The sequence below is a fragment of the Dermacentor variabilis genome, chromosome 4 (genome assembly GCF_050947875.1).
Source record: "Dermacentor variabilis isolate Ectoservices chromosome 4, ASM5094787v1, whole genome shotgun sequence".
Lineage (NCBI taxonomy): Eukaryota > Metazoa > Arthropoda > Arachnida > Ixodida > Ixodidae > Dermacentor > Dermacentor variabilis.
In genome coordinates this window covers 175731954-175751610 of record NC_134571.1, presented here as the reverse complement: position 1 = coordinate 175751610, position 19657 = coordinate 175731954, and the positions used below count along the sequence as shown (strand labels likewise).

General features: G+C 50.0%; 1 protein-coding gene across 1 annotated transcript; it reads right to left on the bottom strand.

Annotated features, from left to right (window-relative positions):
* Nucleotides 1-3870: 3870 nt before the first annotated feature.
* On the bottom strand, nucleotides 3871-19445 carry LOC142579952 (uncharacterized). Its single transcript, XM_075690636.1, has 2 exons — nucleotides 18508-19445; nucleotides 3871-7944 (listed from the first exon to the last, which is right to left on the bottom strand). The coding sequence occupies exons 1-2, from the start codon at nucleotides 19405-19407 to the stop codon at nucleotides 5986-5988; spliced, it is 2859 nt and encodes a 952-aa protein (XP_075546751.1). The 5' UTR covers nucleotides 19408-19445; the 3' UTR covers nucleotides 3871-5985.
* Nucleotides 19446-19657: the final 212 nt, after the last annotated feature.

The window sequence follows — 19657 nt, the reverse complement described above, 5'->3', positions numbered from 1 at the left end:
TCCCAACTACATATCCCATATTCAAAATGATGCATTTATGGTCACTCCCCATGCTGCTATACCATTCCTCGTCAATGACCATTTATATCAACTTATCATGAATTACTTCTGTCATCAGACAGTAATCAATGGTCGATTGCCGGGTTCCCACTTCCCACGTGATCTCCCCTTCACACTTAGGCCATGTGTTCACGATAACGAGGTTATGTTGCTCACAAGGGTCTAACATTGACTTCCCGTTATTGTCGGTATAGCCATCTAAATCCTGTATGAGGGCATTCATGTCACCTAATAGGACAATCTCAGCCCCATTCCCGAAACCCTTTATATCAGCGCTTATGCATTCCACAAACGCTTTATTCTTCTCTGTGCAATTTTTTCCGGTCCACAAATACGTAACTCTCAGCCAAGTTTCTTTCCCACTCATTGTACCTGATAACCAAAGATGCTCTTGACATTGTGAATTTACTCTTTTCCATTTGGCTCCCTGATGGATGAGCATTCCGACTCCCCCTCCCTTTCTTTCCGACTTAGTTCTGTTGCACCTTTCCCATACATAATTCTCAATAACTGGCGGCTCTTCTGAGTCTCTAAGGTGCGTTTCTGTAACCGCATACACCCCTATTTGTTCTCTATGTAACTGCTCCTCAATCTCTGCCCACTTTTCCTTTCTTCTGCCGCCCTGCATGTTTATGTAGCCTATTGCATGGCGAGCTCCTGTTCTTGCTTTCCTCCTTTTTCTGTTATCGACGGCGATGCTCTTCTGATGTGCCCCTAGGGGACCTCCTTCATTACTATCTACTCTGACCTCCTGAGCGCCCTGCACGCATTCGGCGTGTTTTGACGGCACTCGCTCTCCTGTCACGTCGGGGGATTGCGTTCCATTGTCCCGACCATTCTTTTTTACACTGGCGGCCCTGTTAAGCTTTTCCTCGGCTGCTTGAAGTCTTTTTTTCACTACCTTCCGTGCATCACGCTCTATATTTAGCTAATTTTTGAGCTCTTCGACCTGTTTGACAATGTCATTCTGGAAATTCTCCGCTTTGTTCAGCCTAGCATCGACATCACAATGTGTGCCAATTGACCCGGTTCCCTCTCCATACTCATCAGTCCCCATGTCTGCCTTGAGGGACCCCCCGTAAACTGTACGCTTTCCCGGCTTTCTTGCCATGTATTGCAGGGCTTTTTCTGATGAAAATAATGCAACACTATAATGATGCAGAGCATGTGCCTTCCAGCAAAAACCGATACGCACAGTATCTAAATCCTTAAAATGCCGCAACGTAATTCTCACCAAGGTTTTAAAAGCAATCAATACCGCACCGATTTAAGGTGTGACACGTTTTCGCACGCGTTCAACCACGCGGCCACGCTCTAACTTTCCTACCGAAGCAATATTCCCGATACCAAAGCACACGCTGTAAAACCACTAATAGCTATTAGTCTTGCCACTTACAAGCTCCTATTTAAAGGCTATAAATGCAACACGGGCAACCGGATGGGACTTAACGTTCCATCCGGTTGCCCGTGTTGAAGCACGTGGCACGAAAGGACGCTCCGACTATCCTGCAACACCAAATACGCACGAAACACACTACCGGAGACCATAGCAGAAATGAAAAGAAAACTGAAACTACCCAATTATTACTTAAAGGCAAAAAAAATCAGCAAATCAAAAACAGAAGCAAGCTCAAAGCATGCACAAAAAAAAACTCATCAAAGAAAACTCATCAAAAACTCAAAATTTCATCGCTGCCAAGGAGCCCTGGAAAAACACGCCCATCCGCCACAAGATCTCATAGAAGCTCGGTTGTGCCTCAGTTGCAAGCAGCGCGGAGGAAGATCCGGCTACGTCCACCAATGAAATTACGCTCTCCGTGTGATTGGCACGGCTGGTGGAAAACCGACCCGGGCGCGAGAATCTCGGAGGCCATTGTTTTACCTGCTCGGCGAGCTGATTAACGACAGAGGGAGGGTCAGAGCAGTGCCCGCTGCCGTGACCTTTTTGAGAGGCCCGAGCAAGTGCTGTTTCGCCTCCTCAATTAATTGTTGCTCCATGCCTTCGTACAATGTCCAGCGACAAAACGTTGCTGCAATAAAAATCCACGTGCTTCTTAAATAGCCCTTTGAATGCGTATAAAGGCCATCTTTTCGTTACGTACGGGAGCAGTGAACCTAAACCTAAGCACAGAAGTCTGTTCTATGGTATATGGTGACAACGGATGTCTCCCTTCTTCCTTCGCACAGTACGATCCACACATGGTGTTCTCGACAACGAGCAAAGGTTCTGTGCACATCAGCGGCCTACTGGGAGACATTCTGCGGGAGCTATCCCAAGGCATGCGCTTCAAGTGAGTACGCTTGGCGCCCTCTCAAAACCAAAATCGGAAATTAAAGCAAGGACGGTACTTTTGAACACAATGTCTTCTTCGGCGATTTCAGATTTATTCTAGGTGTGTGCGATTTGACTATGTGGCCGCTTTCGTCTTGCCAAAATGGACTATTTGAGGCCTTCTTGTGCACGTAAGCCAACCAAAAAGGTGCAAAATGAATTTGAAACAAAAAATACGCTTCGATTTAGCGTAAAGACATTAACGGATCAGCAATAATGCGTAATTAGCACGAAAACGCAAAAACAAAAAGAAGAAAGGAAACCAAATGCGCTCGTTAAGATTGCGTGCAGCGAAAACCAGAACCGGAATAGTCGCGTTAGCCAGCGATATATATGTGCCAATCCGAATGTAGATGAAGTCTGAAATAAAATGAATTAAAGCAAAGCAAAAGTCTCTATGCAAGAATAAGATGGTACTAAAGCAGGATAAGATGGCGCAATTAAGGCCACTCAACAGTGCTTGACATCGAAGAAAGACAAGGCCTTTTTCGGGAGTCTTTTTTCTCCACCTCATATCTCATGGCATGAAAATACATGAAACAACAAACCACGTGGTACGCTATAATGGGTCACATGAGAACTTGTCTTTCTTCTATTTGGTCTGCTGCTGAGTCACATCACTTCTTTTTCTTTTCTATTCGTAATCACGAATTTGAGACATCAACTTCAGTTCACCGGTTCTGAGAGTCCCTGAGTGGGGTTGGCTAACACTCCCGGGGCTAGATGTGGTGCACACGAATATTCAATACAGTGGCAAGATTCGTGGCCGTCGCCGTAGCGCAATTGGTGTAGTGCAGCGCACGCGTATTCCGGCGGTTGTGGGTTTGGCTCCTATACCGGCGGCAAATTATCTTTTCAGCCAGTTCCGTTTTCCTTCTTATTTTTTCTGTTTTAATTTCAACCCCAGCTAATTACTCCCATATTTTTACTTGCCTTCATTGGCTATTGGTTTTACATATATACAGCGGCCGCACTGGTTGCCCGCTGCTTGGTGACGTAAGCAGAACGTCGCCTCGAGGGGTGGTGAGAGCGGTCAATGTTCGGGTGTGTCAGTGCTCGCAAGCTCACATAAACTCCCAACCGGACAAGCGCAAGTTCCAAGAAGCAATCCGGGGCCAAGAATTCGCTTCCCAACTCTGGGCCGTCCAGCAGGCCCACGACACCGCCAGGAAACTCAACCTCCCGGTTCCGTCGTGGAGGACCCCCACTCCACGAGAGCCCCAAAGCCCTCGTGGCCTGCGGCACCTTATATAAAGTTGATTTCCTTCCTTCCTTCCTTCCTTCCTTCCTTCGAGGGGTGCGGCTTTGCACTCATTGCAACACAAAATTTCAGCATGGCACCCTCTGGTGGCCGAAAGTCACGTCGTCCTACAGTGCCGCGGGCAACTGCATTTCTCCAGATCCAAAAGTTGATCTGGTTTGTACGGAGAGTTTGCTTCAGTTTCCCGATTACGATGAGCCCACTGAAACTAAATGTCTAAAAGTTAAGTAATGCACTTTTATTGAATAGCGACTGATTACAACGCATCACTCGACACCCCGTGGTCGGCGCCGCTGAGGGCATGTCTCCGAAGATACCATCACTTTTATTACTAAACCGAAGTTTCTGAATATTACAATAAAGGTCTTCGTGCAAACACCCGGTACGTAATATGCATGCATGCAAATGCCGCTGTATAAAACGCCTAATATACAATAATCTGCACCGTGCGTGATGCTGCGTTAGCTATGCGTGCTAACGCTTCGTATTTTGAGCAATCCTAATTTGCAAACTTGTTTTATAAGCACGGTAAATGGCAAACAAACATATTAATATAAAATATTACGCACACTAGCTTTCTATACCAGCAAAGGCTACGTACAATTTCTTCGCGGCAAACATGAATCCCCGTCCACATGGCGTTCATATTTTTGCTCATATTATCCGCGGTTCACGTCGGCGCCCTGAGTATTTCGACAAGCACAACGGAATATTTTTCGGAGGTATCGTTGCGGAGGTTGCGTGTCCGGCAGGTTACACATGCGCACACTGTAACCGCCTTCTGGCCGCAACAGTTCCGCGATCCGTGCGGTTCTTCCTATCTAATCTGCGACGCCAGTATTGGAAATGCGGATGTAACGCCAATATAACGTTGCTGCTGAGCAATTGTCCCGGAGTTCACAGAACCCATCTTCCGGCTTCCTGCAACAGGCCTTGGCCAAGGACGCCCTCCCGACATGGAACGCTAGGTACACGGTCCTTACTGCCATTTCTTATTAGAATACCAGCATGGAAGAAATTTGTGCATACTACCACGCATTTACTATGCCTAAAGGCAAGCCCCTGCATTTAACGGAACAGTGTCCATTCGATAAGAACAAAAACAAAGTTCACTGAAACAGATTTCTTCTGTGCAACAATAGCTTCATTGCTTTTCCGTATGGTTATGTATAGTTAAGGATCTGTACAGTCTTAAACGAATCCATTACGACCACAGGTGTCGGCACGTCTCAAGAAAATTACACCTTAGGCCTTTGGACAATATGGAGTACGAGCCTAGGCCGCTAACACTGCAACTCGCGGGTAGGGAAAGTGATGACACGCACGAAAGGAATAAGACATAAAAGAACACAGCGACGATGATATACTGTTTATACTGTACACGCTATCACCTCGCAAAATTGCATGTTGTCGTGGCCGTCGTACAAGTGTGTGGCGAGCTGACGTGAACACTTCGCGAAATTCTCAGAGGTACGAGGCCAGGCATGCATCAGCAAACACGAAGTCTATCTCGCAAGAGAGCGTGTGTGCAGCGGTTTTGCGATTCCAAGGCTACGTAATAGTTCTGAAACTGCGATGAACTTGTGTTTGTGGTTATTCGAGAGCGCTGGTCTTGATTATTCCCAGCCTTGACCGGCACTTAGGTGCAATAGAGTCGTCAGTGGATATCGTTCAGCGTCAACGTTTTCGTGCTGTCTACCTGGCCATGCAACGACAGAAAAGCTGGGTCACAGATTTCAATGCACACTACAAATTTGCAATTGCTAGATGACCAGACCACTGAAAGTGAGCACTACCAACACCGTTGCGCGTTGCAAGTATTTCATGATTCAGAGGGTCAAGTATCAAAGCAGTTTCTCCGTGACGAGAGCCTTTGTCACTGCGATAGAATGATGACGCAATCGATGCGAAGAGAAAAATATGACGCGAAACATTCCACCATCTGCAAGTAGTTCTGACTGTCTTCTTCCAAAGCGTCAGCGCTGGGCAGTCCAAAAGATGTCGAGATAAACACAACATGGTAATACCAGAGAGCAAGCAAGTCAATCTTAGTATTGGACAGAAAAAGAATACCTTAGAGCAACGATTAGCAATTATATAGAGGGAAAAAAATAAATAAGAATGCAATAGTCAATTATAAATATCGCAAGTTCAACAGAATCACAGGCAGTAATAAAGAGTATTCTAAACTCGGGAAGGCAGAGCATTAGAAGCTGGCCATGCTGCATGTATTGTAGATTCCAAGCACAAGTTTAGAAGCAAGGGAGCGAGGCCTTCTCAATGGTACCCGTAGCTGCCCAAGCCGAAGCCAGGGATATCTCGCAGGGTATCTTCACATGATGCTGCACTTCGACTGCGGGTTCATCTTCGTGCCCAGAGCGCAAGCAAACGCTCGCGCAAACTCCTCCAGGTTCTGCAGGTGGGCGTTGCACTGCGCGCCATCTTCGTGTCCTCTGGCGCTCCCTGGACACAATACATAGCAGGACGCCATGAAAAACAGCTGCGCGCCAGAGTACTCCTCCAGGTTCTGCACGGTAATGTCCCAGGAAGCTGACTCGGACTCGTAGGCCTGGAAGGCAACGCTGGCAGCGAGCGCGCGTGCCATTACCAGTTGGCTGTTGTCTCTGGCCACGGCGTTGGCAGACGCGTTCTTCAGGCAGCGTAGACTGGTCTCCAGGGACGCGTTCGCTCTTTTCGACGCACCGTACGCCGCCAAGAAGAGCTTGGCCAGCGCGAACGCCGCGATCCCGCCCGCGCCAGCGTAGTTGAAACCTGCCGTGGAGCTTCTGTCAAAGTACGGGAACGCGAAGGCGTACGGCATCATGAGGAAGTCCTTGTCCTGGAACACCAGCAGCTGCGCAGCCTCGATGACCGAGTAGATGCTTGATCGCAAGGAAACATTCGCCGGGGAAGTTACCGGTGTGTTCTGCCAGTTGTGAACTAGCGAGTCATGCATGGCAGGAACCAGGTCATTGACTTCCACCACGGAGCCCGTGTGGACGACGTGCACCGGCACCTCTGTCGTGTCTCGCTCTAGCGTCACCGTGACGTCAGCGTCGTAGTACTTCCACTGCTGCAGGCGGTGCAGGAATGCTCTGCGCAAAGCGCGGACCAGTTTGTGAGCCCTGAGCCGTGCCCTGCCGGCGAAAACAAAGTTGTTGTAGCCGGAGAAGACATCTGTTCCGGCGATGAGGAAGGCCTTGGCTAGGCACGAGGCGCCTTGCTCGAAATGAGCCGCTTCTGTGCTCCCGTAGAAGTTGACTTGGAGCTGCTCGTTTGCGAAGAGAGCGGCTATCTGCACCACGCACCAGGACACAAAGATGTGCATGTCCTCTCCGCCTTTGACAGCCCAGAGCTCCCAGACCTTACGGATAAAATTCTCCGTGTGGGTCGCGAAGACGATGCGTTCGGTCTTGTTTAAGGACACGAAAGGGCTGAGCTCTTGGCGCCAATATTCCTGCGTCACGTTGTCGACGCCAGCAAAGACGTGTTTCTCGTCTAGCCTCACCGCGTAATGGGAGGCCTGGACGCTCTTCGGAAGCATGGCGAAGGCGGCTTTGTCCAAGTCGTTGACCTCGTCCAAGTGCAGCAGGTGGCTGTCGTTCATCTTGAAATTAGACTGGAGCGTATCGAAATAAGCCTTTCTCTCTGGCGACCCGGGAGACGTTGCCACGAATTTGTCTCGGAGCAAGGCGAACATTTCGAATGCCTCCAGCTGGACCACCAGGTGTTTGCCCTCGGATCTCAGGGTGACGTCGAACGGGACACCCCATCGAAGTACGAGGGACGACCGAAGTGCCACGTGCAGAAAGTCAGGGTCCGATGACCGGTGAGGCCAGACGATGCCTTCACTGCGCAGCGCCTCGCGTACGTTTTCCAGCTCGTCCCGGTCTCCGCGCCTCACGGAGTCGCAGCTGCGGTACAGGAGTGCCGCCTTCTGCTTCGCGCTGTGCTGGCCTTGATTGCCCGACACAGGCACGGTGAGCAGCGAAAGGCCGACGCTCTCGAGCACCTTCACGAACGCCTGCTCGTGAACCGTCAGTCGGTACCTGGTTCTCCAGCCGTCACAGACGAAGCGGCCGAAGTTCTCGCACGGCTGCACGGAGATGTTGATCGACTGGCGCAGACTCCTGGCGAACTCGATGCAACCGGGCGTCGTGCACGACTTGTGGGCGTGACTCTTTCGGCCAGCGTAAACGGCGAGCAGCAGGAGCAGCGCCCCGCCAACCCAGGCAAACGCAGCTACGGCGACGCAGGACTTTGTCAGCGTTGACCACCAAGTCACGCGTTCCTGTCGAATGAAACAAAGAACAATAAAAACAGAATTCATAAATGTTGCAATGAAATCATTGGACGAGGCTCCTCTCACGGGGAAGATTATCTACGTAGGAAGTAAAGGTCAAAACCGCTCAATTTTGAGCTGGGAACAAGATTTCTGCGAAATTACGTTCTCAAGTTGGCCTGCATTTCATATTGCAGGGTGCAGCTGCTAAGTTCAGCGTTTTAAATGTGTTACAAGAGGCCGTTTATGCAGTGCACATTTCTAGAGTTCATTTCACAACGGGCATTTTATGCAGTGCACATTTCTAAAGTTCATTTTATTGCGACAGTAAATACACCGGGCCGACACCGTCGTCTGCTGCTCTGCTGACGGCACATGCCCCGCGAGCGCTTATAGCGTGCAATGGTCTCCAGAGACGCGGAGTGCGTTTGGCTACAACAACAACAAAAAAAAAATTGAGGAACCATTCGACTCTGTGAAGGCGGATGGCCAGCGAATGCGCATGGAGGAAGGAAAGAAATATAGGAGGAAGCATTACGTCATGCCGCCAGCCTTGGCAAGCGAACGCTCCGTGCCACAGTGGCCACAGTGGGTGCCCAACACGTGACCTTTTCTGTCGAGATCACAGAACAAGAATCGAGATTTGCTGAGACGTTTGGTGCCCAGTAGCTATGCCAGTAATAATTTATTCGTCGCGCGCTTGTTCAGCTGGCCTGCCGTGGTTCTGCCTGCAGAGCGGGAACATAAAATCATCCGCGCACGTTGACGTGCGCTCACATGTTGGGCCATCAAGTTTGGCTTCAATCGCATTACGGTATGCTCCCTCCTAGCTTTTTCCTTCCTCCACGCTGTAGCACATCACGCAGGTTTAGACAACAGTACATGTGTTTACTTTCGTAATTTGGCAATGATACAGCGACGCTAGCTTTGTAATTATTGTGATATACACTGATTGGTTCCGTGACAACCTTAGATCGATTCTTGGCCACAGTTATATCTATAAACGACCAATGTTTAGCAGTTGGGCGACTTCGATTGGTGTGGCACGGCACTTCAAACCAAACTCTTCTGGCTGCAGCGCAAGCGGATACCGACGGCGAACGGCGAATTGGCTTGGCCGTGCTCGCATCGATGCTGGAGGCGTCCCAAACATGAGCATTTGTTTCTTCTTATTTGTGTGAAAATGTTGCGAAGAGAGGGTAAAACGGTAAAAACGGTAAGATTTCGGCTATAATGAGCGTGAGCGGTTCGTTCTGAGCCGCCGTTAGCAACAGATTCGAAGAGCAGAAACTCAAGTTGGCCCACCCCCAAATTTCAAATTGACCTACCTCCTTAATTCTGTTGGCCCACCCCTTCCATGAGCTCTCTCGTGCAATGTATAAGGAGCCCTATGTATCTCTATGGGTATCCTGTCTTTATTTACTTAGCTTAAATTGTTCTTTGTCGCCTCTATAAAGCTGCCAATCATCTACATTTGCACTATTATAACGATTAAATGTATTTACTTCGAAATTAACTTTGCAAATCTCTTCAGTTCCTCTATTTGCGCCTAGAATAAGCAGAAGCAGAAATCGCCCAAGTGATCCCTTACTTGAATTACGACGGCGTTTATCTTTTTCACTCGCGAATATATTTCGCTGGAACTCTCAACGGTCGTTGTCGGCTATCGTTTTCTGACCGTATCAAACAATTTACCGTGTGCAATACTCGCCCTTCACGAGAAATTTGCATGAAAACTCTTGCAGTGAGTAGATGCTTTTGGAACCACGTGCAGGCACTGGAATACGCTTGCAGGCCGCTGGTGGATGCCTTGATGGTTTCTGCACAAGACACTTCTAGAGGTTCTTTCCACAAGAAAATGCGTCCTCTGTGATATCGTTGCCTCGTCACCGTTTTCAACATTCACACTGACAAATCGAAAAGCGACACACAAAACTCGCTAAGGTTACATTTTAGTAAAAGGTAAAAAAAAGAAGCTTGCTCCCTGCGGCCACGCGTTTGCATGGGATACTAAATGTCACGGCGCTGAGGGCCGCTTTTCAGGAGTGCTCCGCGTTAAGCGCTAGTTTACCTTGGGGACCACTGCTTCGCGGTGATGTTACAAATTTAGTTATATATATGTGTACTCATACGCTATACTTAATAAATGAAATTTTCTAACGGCAGCATTCATACAGAGCACCCCTAGCACATCAGCCCAATATTCTAACGATTAGACCAGGGGCGCATGCGCATGCAGGCGAAATTGAACACCGATAAGTATTTCCCGCGTGCAAGCAATACGCGTGGCACGTTTTATTGCAATGTGAATTGTATGAAATCATCATGCGATCTTTCGCCGTGGTGGATAATTAAACATAAAAACACTGCTTTCATAAGCTTTATTGCGGTTTCTGAAGAACGTTACTCACATTACATCTACAATCTTGATCTGCCCCAGGATTTGAACCCCAGGTGGCGAAATGTTTCAAGGCGTATTCGTGTTCCAATCCTCATGCAGAAGGTGCACACAAGCAACTGAAATTCTCTCGTGTGACATGGGTACTAAGACGTCAGGTTACGCAGCTTTGCTTCCTGGAAGGAACTGTACCACAGCTATGCAGACCCTCCCTCAAGATTCTAGCATCGTTTTCCCACACAAAGCAGTGTGGTGTGGTAACCGCCGGTGTGGGTTTTTTCTTGCAGTAATGCAACGCGTCCTTCACATCGCGCAAGCATGCCCCCGTTTTCAGAACGCCATGCCGAAAAGCTGCTGCTGTGGAGCTTATTATCGCCCTGAAGCAAAGGGAATACGCGCCTAGACCACTCCGTGGTCCAGATGTAGGAACTACGTACACTGCTGCGTGGGCTGTGCGCGGTCTGTAGCTCGACGGCAAGACGCGGCACTGTGGAAACTGGAGAGCCAGACTAAGCGACAACGCCTTCAAAAAGCACTGCACTCCAAAAGCGCGAAGCTGACGCACACACATCGTGGCAGCCATGAGCACGTCGCATTACAGGAACGCGACAACGCTGACGAGACCCTGAATGTTCTATGCTGCTCGCGGTCACAGAGTTCTTTGTGTCCGTGTGTCTGCGCACGTCACGTGTGTTTAAGTCTAGCCAGCTTGACTTTCGTCTTCCGTCGAATTCAACTGGAGGTTGAATCGCCCTCCAAATTTTATTAATAAGTTTACCTCTTCTATTGAGATTTCGAGTGTCAAAAAATACGCGCAGCATTGCCGCACGACTGGCCGCTCGAGGCACTTTGCATGCAATCGCGGGCTTCTTCCACGCTCTGAAAAAAAAAACGCACTGTTATGTAGCACGTATAGAGCAACAGAAAGCTGTATCGGGGGTTTTTCATGTCACTCCACCATTTTGTCATTGACACTTTTCATCTGATTATAACATTTGAGAAGTTGATTAAATAATCGAGGCTAATTGTCTAATTAGGCGGTATGAACAAAGTAATCTGAGTATCGCCAAGCGACGGCAAACGATATTACCTTGGTTCTGTCCGGCTACGTGGTATTTGCGTATATTTAATGTTTGGCTCAAGTTACGTGGGTCAGGTTACGTGGGACAGACGGAATATTTCATTACAACCCGACTCAATACACGAGTCACGGCCCCGTAAACAACGGCGACATTTTGATAGCTGGTTCTCGCGTTTTGTTAACGTCATCATATTTACAGCTCGCGTGTTCCATAAGGTATTCTTGGAGAAAACTGTGCGCGCGTGGACGTACATTTTCAAACTGTTGTTTTCTCACGAACTCGTGGACGCCAGTGTCGACACGCTTGGCAACTTCACGAGGCGGTTGTTTACGTTGCTTCACCGAAGGTAGTACATATCATGCGTCACTTGTTGTACCCATGACATAAGACGTAAAGAATGCGTCTCGGGAATTAGGAGATGTGCCGACATGACGATACACACATATCCGCCAATCTAAGCCGTCAAATTTCATTCATGGAGGCCTCGGAGAGCGCGATCGGCCGCCTTCCATGACGTACCCATCTACGGCCCCGCGCTGTGTTGCCTCTTCCAGCTTAGTGTGCGTGGACAGTACGAAGAGAACATTGTGAGATTTCAAATTGCTCAGGCGAGTAGAACTGAACTATAAAAGCAGTTCCCTTCCTGCTAACTGCTTACTTTTTAGTCAAGGTCCACGAAGGTACTGGTAATACGCCTAATCTTCGTCGAAGAGATGAAAATTTGACTTAAAGTTCATGTGGGTAGCCTAAAGGAACTAAAGTTTGAGCATTTCAACTTCTAAAGCATGTCCCGGCTGATCTTGAGTGTAATTAATTACATATACATGTACAAGTGAAGAACCGCCTGAACGGTTAGCTCAGTGGCTAATCGGACGGCGACTGGCCGAATGACAATAGGCAGACTGTCTTTTTCTTTTTGGAGCGCAGTTCTTTGGCGCCTGTTCCTTCGTTTCGCGTCGCTGTCGAGACTCGCCGTTGTCCCTCGCCGTAACCAGCTCCGTAGCCGGAGCCAGCGCACAGCTCTAGCTGCACGCGCTCTTGGCGCCATCGCCCGGGCACGGCGTGAGCCTTGCTCTCTTCGCTCCTCCTCCATCGATACCCCTGCGTGGCGGCAATCAGAGTGTCGGATCGCTGGAGGCTGGTCTCGATGATGTGCTGCTGCCCGAGCCGAAAAAGCACAGCCGCCGCTTTTGGCCACTGCGTGTACCCCCCCCCCCCACACACACCTCCGGGGCGGCGACCGCGCGAGAGCGCGCTGTGTTCTCCGGTTGCCGAAGCGCCGGCTCTGTATCAGCGGATCACGGTGCGCGCTTCCCAAGCCGGAATGCAGAGCCAGGTTCAGTCGACTCGCTGCTGACAGCGGCGTCAATCAGTCGCTGCCATCTCGTCGCCGCGGAACGTTCCTGTGGGCCTACGCGCTGCCTCTCGCGACCTTCCGATAAGCGAGGCAGTTGCGCCATGCTACGCGCCGTTTGGGGCAGCTGGTGCGAAATGTTCCGCATGAGACGCATTGTCCGAGGCTCACAGACGGTTTTTATTGTAATATAATCCGTCTCCCTATATAAATAGTTTATTCTCAGAAAGTTCTTTCTGAGCCATGAGCGAGGCAACCGGTGGACGTCCTTCGTCTGCCGGTGTTGCTAAACGAGCTGCCCGAGCTGAGGCCCAGCGCCGTCGCCGCCAGAATCCGGAGGTGCACTACGACGAACCAGGCATTGGTGCAGCAAGTCGAGCATGTATCCATCTATTTTTCCGACCACAAAGCTTCCTTCACGACAATCAAGAACTGGGAGTGGAGTGTTTCTTGAAGGAATATGTGTGAAGAACAAAAAGTTATCTGTTACTGCACATACATGTCTTGCTTGAATTCTTTGCCTCAATTTGCCTCTTCAGCCGAAACAGCTGAGGAGCTCCGCCTAAATTTGGCATCAGGAAGTAACGTAATCGTCGCCACTTTTTGTTTTGGACGGCCTTGTCGGCACAAAAGCCGATCACACTGAGACAACTCGCAGCAGTAGGATGCGTGCTTGTCGGCCTAGTGTGCCAAAGCAAGCCTCGCAGAACCACGGTCCGCTACTAGTCGGCCGATCGTTGGCACCGGCGTCTAGTCGGTATATCGCACATCGGCGTATAGCGTTGCCGCGCCTTAAACGACTATATGTATACGTGAAGTGGGACATGCGCTGCCACTGACAGGAAATGAAATCTGACACTTCAGTAAGACTTCCTCGGCAACATTATGTTCATTTTAGTCTCGCCCCGAGAAACAAAGGCGTTTTTCTATCCATTTGCCTTCCATCAACGAAAATTGGCCGCTATATGCACATAGGTGGCTAACGCCGTAGTCTGGAAGAAGCCCACGCCGCTTCCCGTTTTAAACGCCTAGATGAGGCTGTATACACTGCGAACGTTGCTGGCATCGCACTGGCGTGGAGCTATGGAGTCAAGTTGCAAGCAGTATATTACAAGATCGTTGGCCGCGGTACGCGTCAGTGCCACTAGGACAGAACGCATGCGCCGTAGCGCCGCGAGTGCATTTCTGAAGTGCTGCCTGTCTCATGAGATTTGTAGGTGTCACAGACGACGACGCCGTTTTCGTGAACAGTCCGACATCATCACTCGTCCTTTGACTTCGCAATAACGGCTCGCCATAACGATCACTAAAGGCCTGCTGGCATTCGGTTTTAAGCGTCGCTTCCTATATCTTTGCAAATTCGCTTTGTAATAGTAATTCTTAACTGAGTGATCAATTAGGTTTATTGCTATTGTGTTCGTTAGTAACGTTCATTGTCAATATCGCAGTATGTGCCGCAATAACACCATGACGAATAATCGTAACGTACAGGATGGAAACGAGGTAACGCTATAATGCCGGGTAGTTCATATAACGCCGTGGTGAGTGCTGCAACACATACCTGCGTCCCCTGACTGCTTTGCAATTAATGTTGCTAAGCTTCAACGGTTACTGTCGGTGCAAACACGTGGGACACTGTCGAATCTGCCTGCGCTGCTGCTTGTCGCTCGTTACCAGACCGCCATGTGCGTCGACTGAAGGCGAGCCGTTGACGAGCTCGCGTTAGTGGTTTCAGCGTATCTCGTCATGCAAATTTTATTTCTGCTCTTGTAAGAGAAGATTCACTGCTTGTCTTCAACCAGTGAAGTCGCACACCGTGTTCACTAACATGTGGCTTGTTTGTATGGACGTCAGTAAGGCATTTTCGGTCTCCTGTTATATCATCATCATCAGCCTGCTTACGCCCACTGCAAGGCAAAGGCCTCTCCCATACTTCTCCGACTACCCCGGTCATGCACTGATTGTGGCCATGTTGTCCCTGCAAACTTCTTAATCTCATCCGCCCACCTAACTTTCTGCCGCCCCTTGCTACGCTTCCCTTTCCCTTGCAGTCCAGTACGTAACTCTCAATGACCATCGGTTATCTTCTCTCCTCATTACATCTCCCGCCCATGCCCCCCATTTCTTTTTCTTGATTTCAACTAAGACGTTGTTAACTCGCGTTTGTTCCCTCACCCAATCTGCTCTTTTCTTATCTCTTAACGTTACACCCATCGTTCTTCTTACCACAGCTCGTTGCGTCGTCCTCAATTTAAGTAGAACCCTACTCGTAAGCCTCCACGTTTCTGCCCCGTACGTGAGTACTGGCAAGACGCAGCTGTTATACACTTTTCTTTTGAGGGATGATGGCAACTTGCTGTTCATGATCTGATAATGCCTGCCAAACGCACCCCCAGCCTATTCTTATTCTTATGATTATTTCAGTCTCATGATCCGGATCCGCGGTCACTACCTGTCTTAAGTAGATGTATTCCCTTACCACTTCAAGTGCCTCGCTGCCTATTGCAAACTGCTGTTCTCTTCCGAGACTGTTAAGCATTAATTACTTCAGTTTTCTGCAGATTATTTTTCGACCTACCCTTCTGCTTTGCCTCTCCAGTTCAGTGAGCATGCATTGCAATTGGTCCCCTGAGTTACTAAGCAAGGCAATATCATCACCGAATCGCAAGTTACTAAGGTATTCTCCAGTGACTCTTATCCCCAATTCTTCCCAATCCAGGTTTCTGAATACCTCCTGTAAACACGCTGTGAATAGCATTGGAGAGATCGTATCTCCCTGCCTGACGCCTTTCTTTATTGGGATTTTCTTGCTTTCTTTATGGAGGACTATGGTGTCTGTGGAGCCGTTATAAATATCTTTCAGTATTTTTACATACGGCTCGTCTACACCCTGATTCCGTAATGCCACCATGATTGCTAAGGTTTCGACTGAATCAAACGCTTTCTCGTAATCAATGAAAGCCATATATAAGGGTTGGTTATATTCCGCACATTTCTCTATCACCTGATTGATAGTGTGAATATGGTATATTGTTGAGTAGCCTTTACGGAATCCTGCCTGGTCCTTTGGTTGACAGAAGTCTCCTGGCAAATATAACACACCAGCTACGCGGCTACCAAGGTACTGAGGCATGCCGCAAAGCCAGCAGGGCGAGTTGGGTGCGAACCAGGGTATGCTACAGGCAAAAAACGGCCATATTGGATTTGGCTCCTTTTAACCACGGTCCTTCCACTCTGTGAAGAAGGATGACCAGCGAAGCTGTGTACGTGGGCCCCTTAATGGCGAATTACACGTCCGCCGTTGGTCGGCCCGGTATTTCACTATATTCGGGATGGGCCCACGTATGGAGAGTTTTGTGTCTACACACAGACACGAATATGGAGGGGGGGGGGAACTAGCCCTTCACAGCTTCGCTGTAAAATTGGTTACGTCTTTGTGTTTCTTAATTATTTAATCAATTTTTGACGACCACGAACGCGGGAGCACTGGCACGAGCGCGTTCGCGCGAATTGGCGCCAACGCGCCAGCTGTGGAATAAGACGACGCTAGAGCCAATCCTGCTGATAATAGTTTTGTGTTAACGCACGGTCACGATCCTGGGGAAAGCATCCCTTAAAGGGCCCCTGACCAGTCCTTATAGCAAATATTAGTTATTCGCTGGATACAGCCTATCAAACTTCGTAAAGTAGTGCCACGCTTTGAAGGATGCCACCTCCTTCTCGCGCGCTCTGGCTGAGGCCGGCGCAGCGTCGCTATTGGCCTAATAGCATCACTTGGGCCCTCGCGCCGGGCATCAGCGCCATTTTTGCTCGAGAAGCGTGTACGGAGTGGCGAGGAGCGCATATTGGCGCCGTTGCTACGCTCAGCAGTGTAGGCGGCGCCACGGTCGAGGAGGGTGCGTGAAAGAGAGGTGAAACGAGGAGGAGTGAAGGCGGAGGAGGAGAGTGTCGCTACTTTACGACGTTTAAGGGGCTTTACCGCTGGAAGTTGTTATGCGCCCTGTGGTGAGCGTTCTGCCGCAAAAATTTTTCAGATCGGTTCATTATAAATATTTTAGTGTTGCGAACCCACGATTTAAGGAGGCGAGCTTCACGGCAAACATAGACGCTCTCTCCACTTACCCCGTCTAGCCTCCGGAAGTGAAATTGTTTCCCCACGTTCTTCAATGCCGGACGTCGAGGATCGCATGACGCATACGTCATGAACCCCATCTTCATTTTTTTTCATCGCTTTTCTTTTTCTCTCATTGCGCGGAGCACCTCCGTTGACGGCGTCGCGTGCGAGCTGTTCCGATTGTCTCGTTTCAAGCAGCACACGATTTTGCGTGCTACCCACGAGGACTCCTGACTAGCGGTATATGTCTGTGCTACACGAATACTAAGGCAGCCACAAGCGGATCACGGAGCATGATCCCGCGCTGAAACACGGTGTCTGCGCGAGCGACTGCACCACGTGCGAACAAGCAGACGAAGCAGTACTACATCTTGCTGCGGTGCGAAGTAAAACAAAAACATGCGGACATTCGGTTTGTGCTTTATTATTTCTCTAAGCTTTAATTCGTCCATTGTGGCAACATGTTACAGAAATAACAGATGTTGGCTTGAATAATTCTCGAAGTCACGTGTCACGACGAGGGACGTCACAGCGCGAACACTTGTTCGTAGGCGAACTAGCACGTGTACGCCATCCTCCGGCTTGGAGCGCGGCGGCCGTGAAGAGAAGGGAAAACGGCGTTCGGCTTGAAATTTGATATCTTTCCGCGGCGCGTAGCGACGTAATACTTCGCAGACATGATCGTTATCGCGCACTCTATGCTCAGCGCTTGTCAGCTCATAATGACGAGACCTAGTGAGGGATCCCTTTAACAGCTTCGCTGTAAATAATATTTCCGCTTCCTGTTTGAACAGTGGCTTCAGTCGGGTGTCTAGGCAAGTTCCATGCACTTCCGCTGCTTATTATCGTACCACTGCATAAGGTACAGTTTCCCTTCTCTAAAGTTGGTTCTTTATTCTGTGGAGGCAGGCCGAGGAACGCCGACGCTCAACGCCGAAGCGTAAGAGCTGCGCTCTAAAACAGGCCATCCTCGACAAGGTTAGTTTCGCAAAACGTAAGAACAAGGTGCTCTCTGTGGCCCCGCGTTCGTTTGGGAGACTAAACGTTGCAGCGACTCCTCGCTTGCGGCGCTGAGGGCAGTTTTCCGCGAGAGCCCCCTGAGCAGCGCTGGTTTCCCATAGCGGAGATACAACTCGTCAAAAATTACTCTGTTGTGCACAACGAGCGCCAGACAAAGCATTACTATTACGTTGATAACGACGAACTTCCGCGAAAAATCAAATGGTTGCCAACTAAAGGCGTCTGGAAGCAACACTTAAAATGTGAGGAGGGTAAACTCAAGCAAGCGCGTGTAAGATGGTGGATGCATGGCAGATCGCGCTATCCGTCAAATATCGCGCGTTCTCTTTTTCACGGTATTTAGTGAGATTGCAGCGGCTAAAGCGAAGCAAAACGAGAGCAACGGGAAATTCGTTGCATTTCGGCGGCAAGAGATTCTGTGAAACTTATAGATACCGTACATCTATGTTTTAACTCGCTGTAATATATACACCACTCTGGATTAAACAGCCCGACACGTTAGTAAAGGTAAAGCTCTTATACGCTTGGGGAATGTTGCTGCGGGTCAATTATTGTATCGCTCAGCTCACCACAACGTGTAGGGGCTGTTATCTAATCAACATACCTGTAAAAGGATTGATTTCCGCCTGTCCATCGCCGCACGCTCTGCGATGGCTTCGTTCACCCTCTGCAGCTGCAGGGACCGTCGGTGAGCGCCGGGTACTGACATCCTCGACCTCTGCGCAGATGCGCCGAAGGTGCTGGCCTCCGTCGCAACGGAAAGCCTGCTCTCGGCCAGAAAGGCTCCGGACTTTGAGGCTACTTCCGAGCCCAGAACCGACAACCCGACGGACTCCGGCGCAGAGACGGGATCGCCTCCGGTAACCAGAGGCGGCAGGGCTCTGCCCGCGCTGTCCAAAGCGGGGCCCGCTTCCGCAGGCGAACCGACGTTGGTAGCCGCGCTCTTGCAGAGCCCCACGTTGCCACTGACGGGAGGAGGCTGGCCTGTGCGTCCGTGAGGTGGCGCCACCTGCGCAGTCCGGTGTTCCTCGGGGCCGATCGCGAGTGCCATGCCTCCTGGCGGGGCCGAGTCTCCCAGATTCGCGGCAGCTGACTGCGATCGCAGGGCTTCCCGGGAACCAGCACGGCTGCCTCGCGTGTCGCGCTGGGCACCACCGACGCCATTCCGGTCGCTTTGTCGAACGCGCACCGAGACTTCGTCTTCGTTGCCCGGATGAACGCTTTCGTCGCGCCTTTGCGCTTCTTTTGAGAGGGCGGGCTGCTCCGTCGCGGAAATCTCGGTCGTTAATAGCGGCGCCTCGTCGATGGCTGATCTGCTTCTTGCGGAAGGAACACGTTCGGAGACCTTGTGCGTGGCCGACTTCTTTCTCTTCCGAGACTTCGTCCCAGTCGAGAGCTCTTCCCCTTTGTGTCCTTTCCGCGGTTGTTTCGTTACCGACTTGGGCTTCCTCGTGGAGTGCTTCGCGTGCTTGGACGAATCGAGGCCCCTCTCCACCGATTCCATCGCTGAGAGGTTTGTCGGCGCAAACGATTGAGTAGCGACGTTCCTACGGGATGAGATGCTTCCAATTGCACGTGGCTACCAGCTTCTTCTCTTCTTCTACCTTGATGGCTTGGTCGTTCCTCACTTGTTTGTTTGGTTGGTTTGTTTGTTGCAACCGGAAAGCGCGCAGCCCACTACAGAGGAAACGCCAAGAATCCCTTGAGGCGCGGATTGGGTACACACTTCTGTACGCGACTTGTTCTTGTTTGTT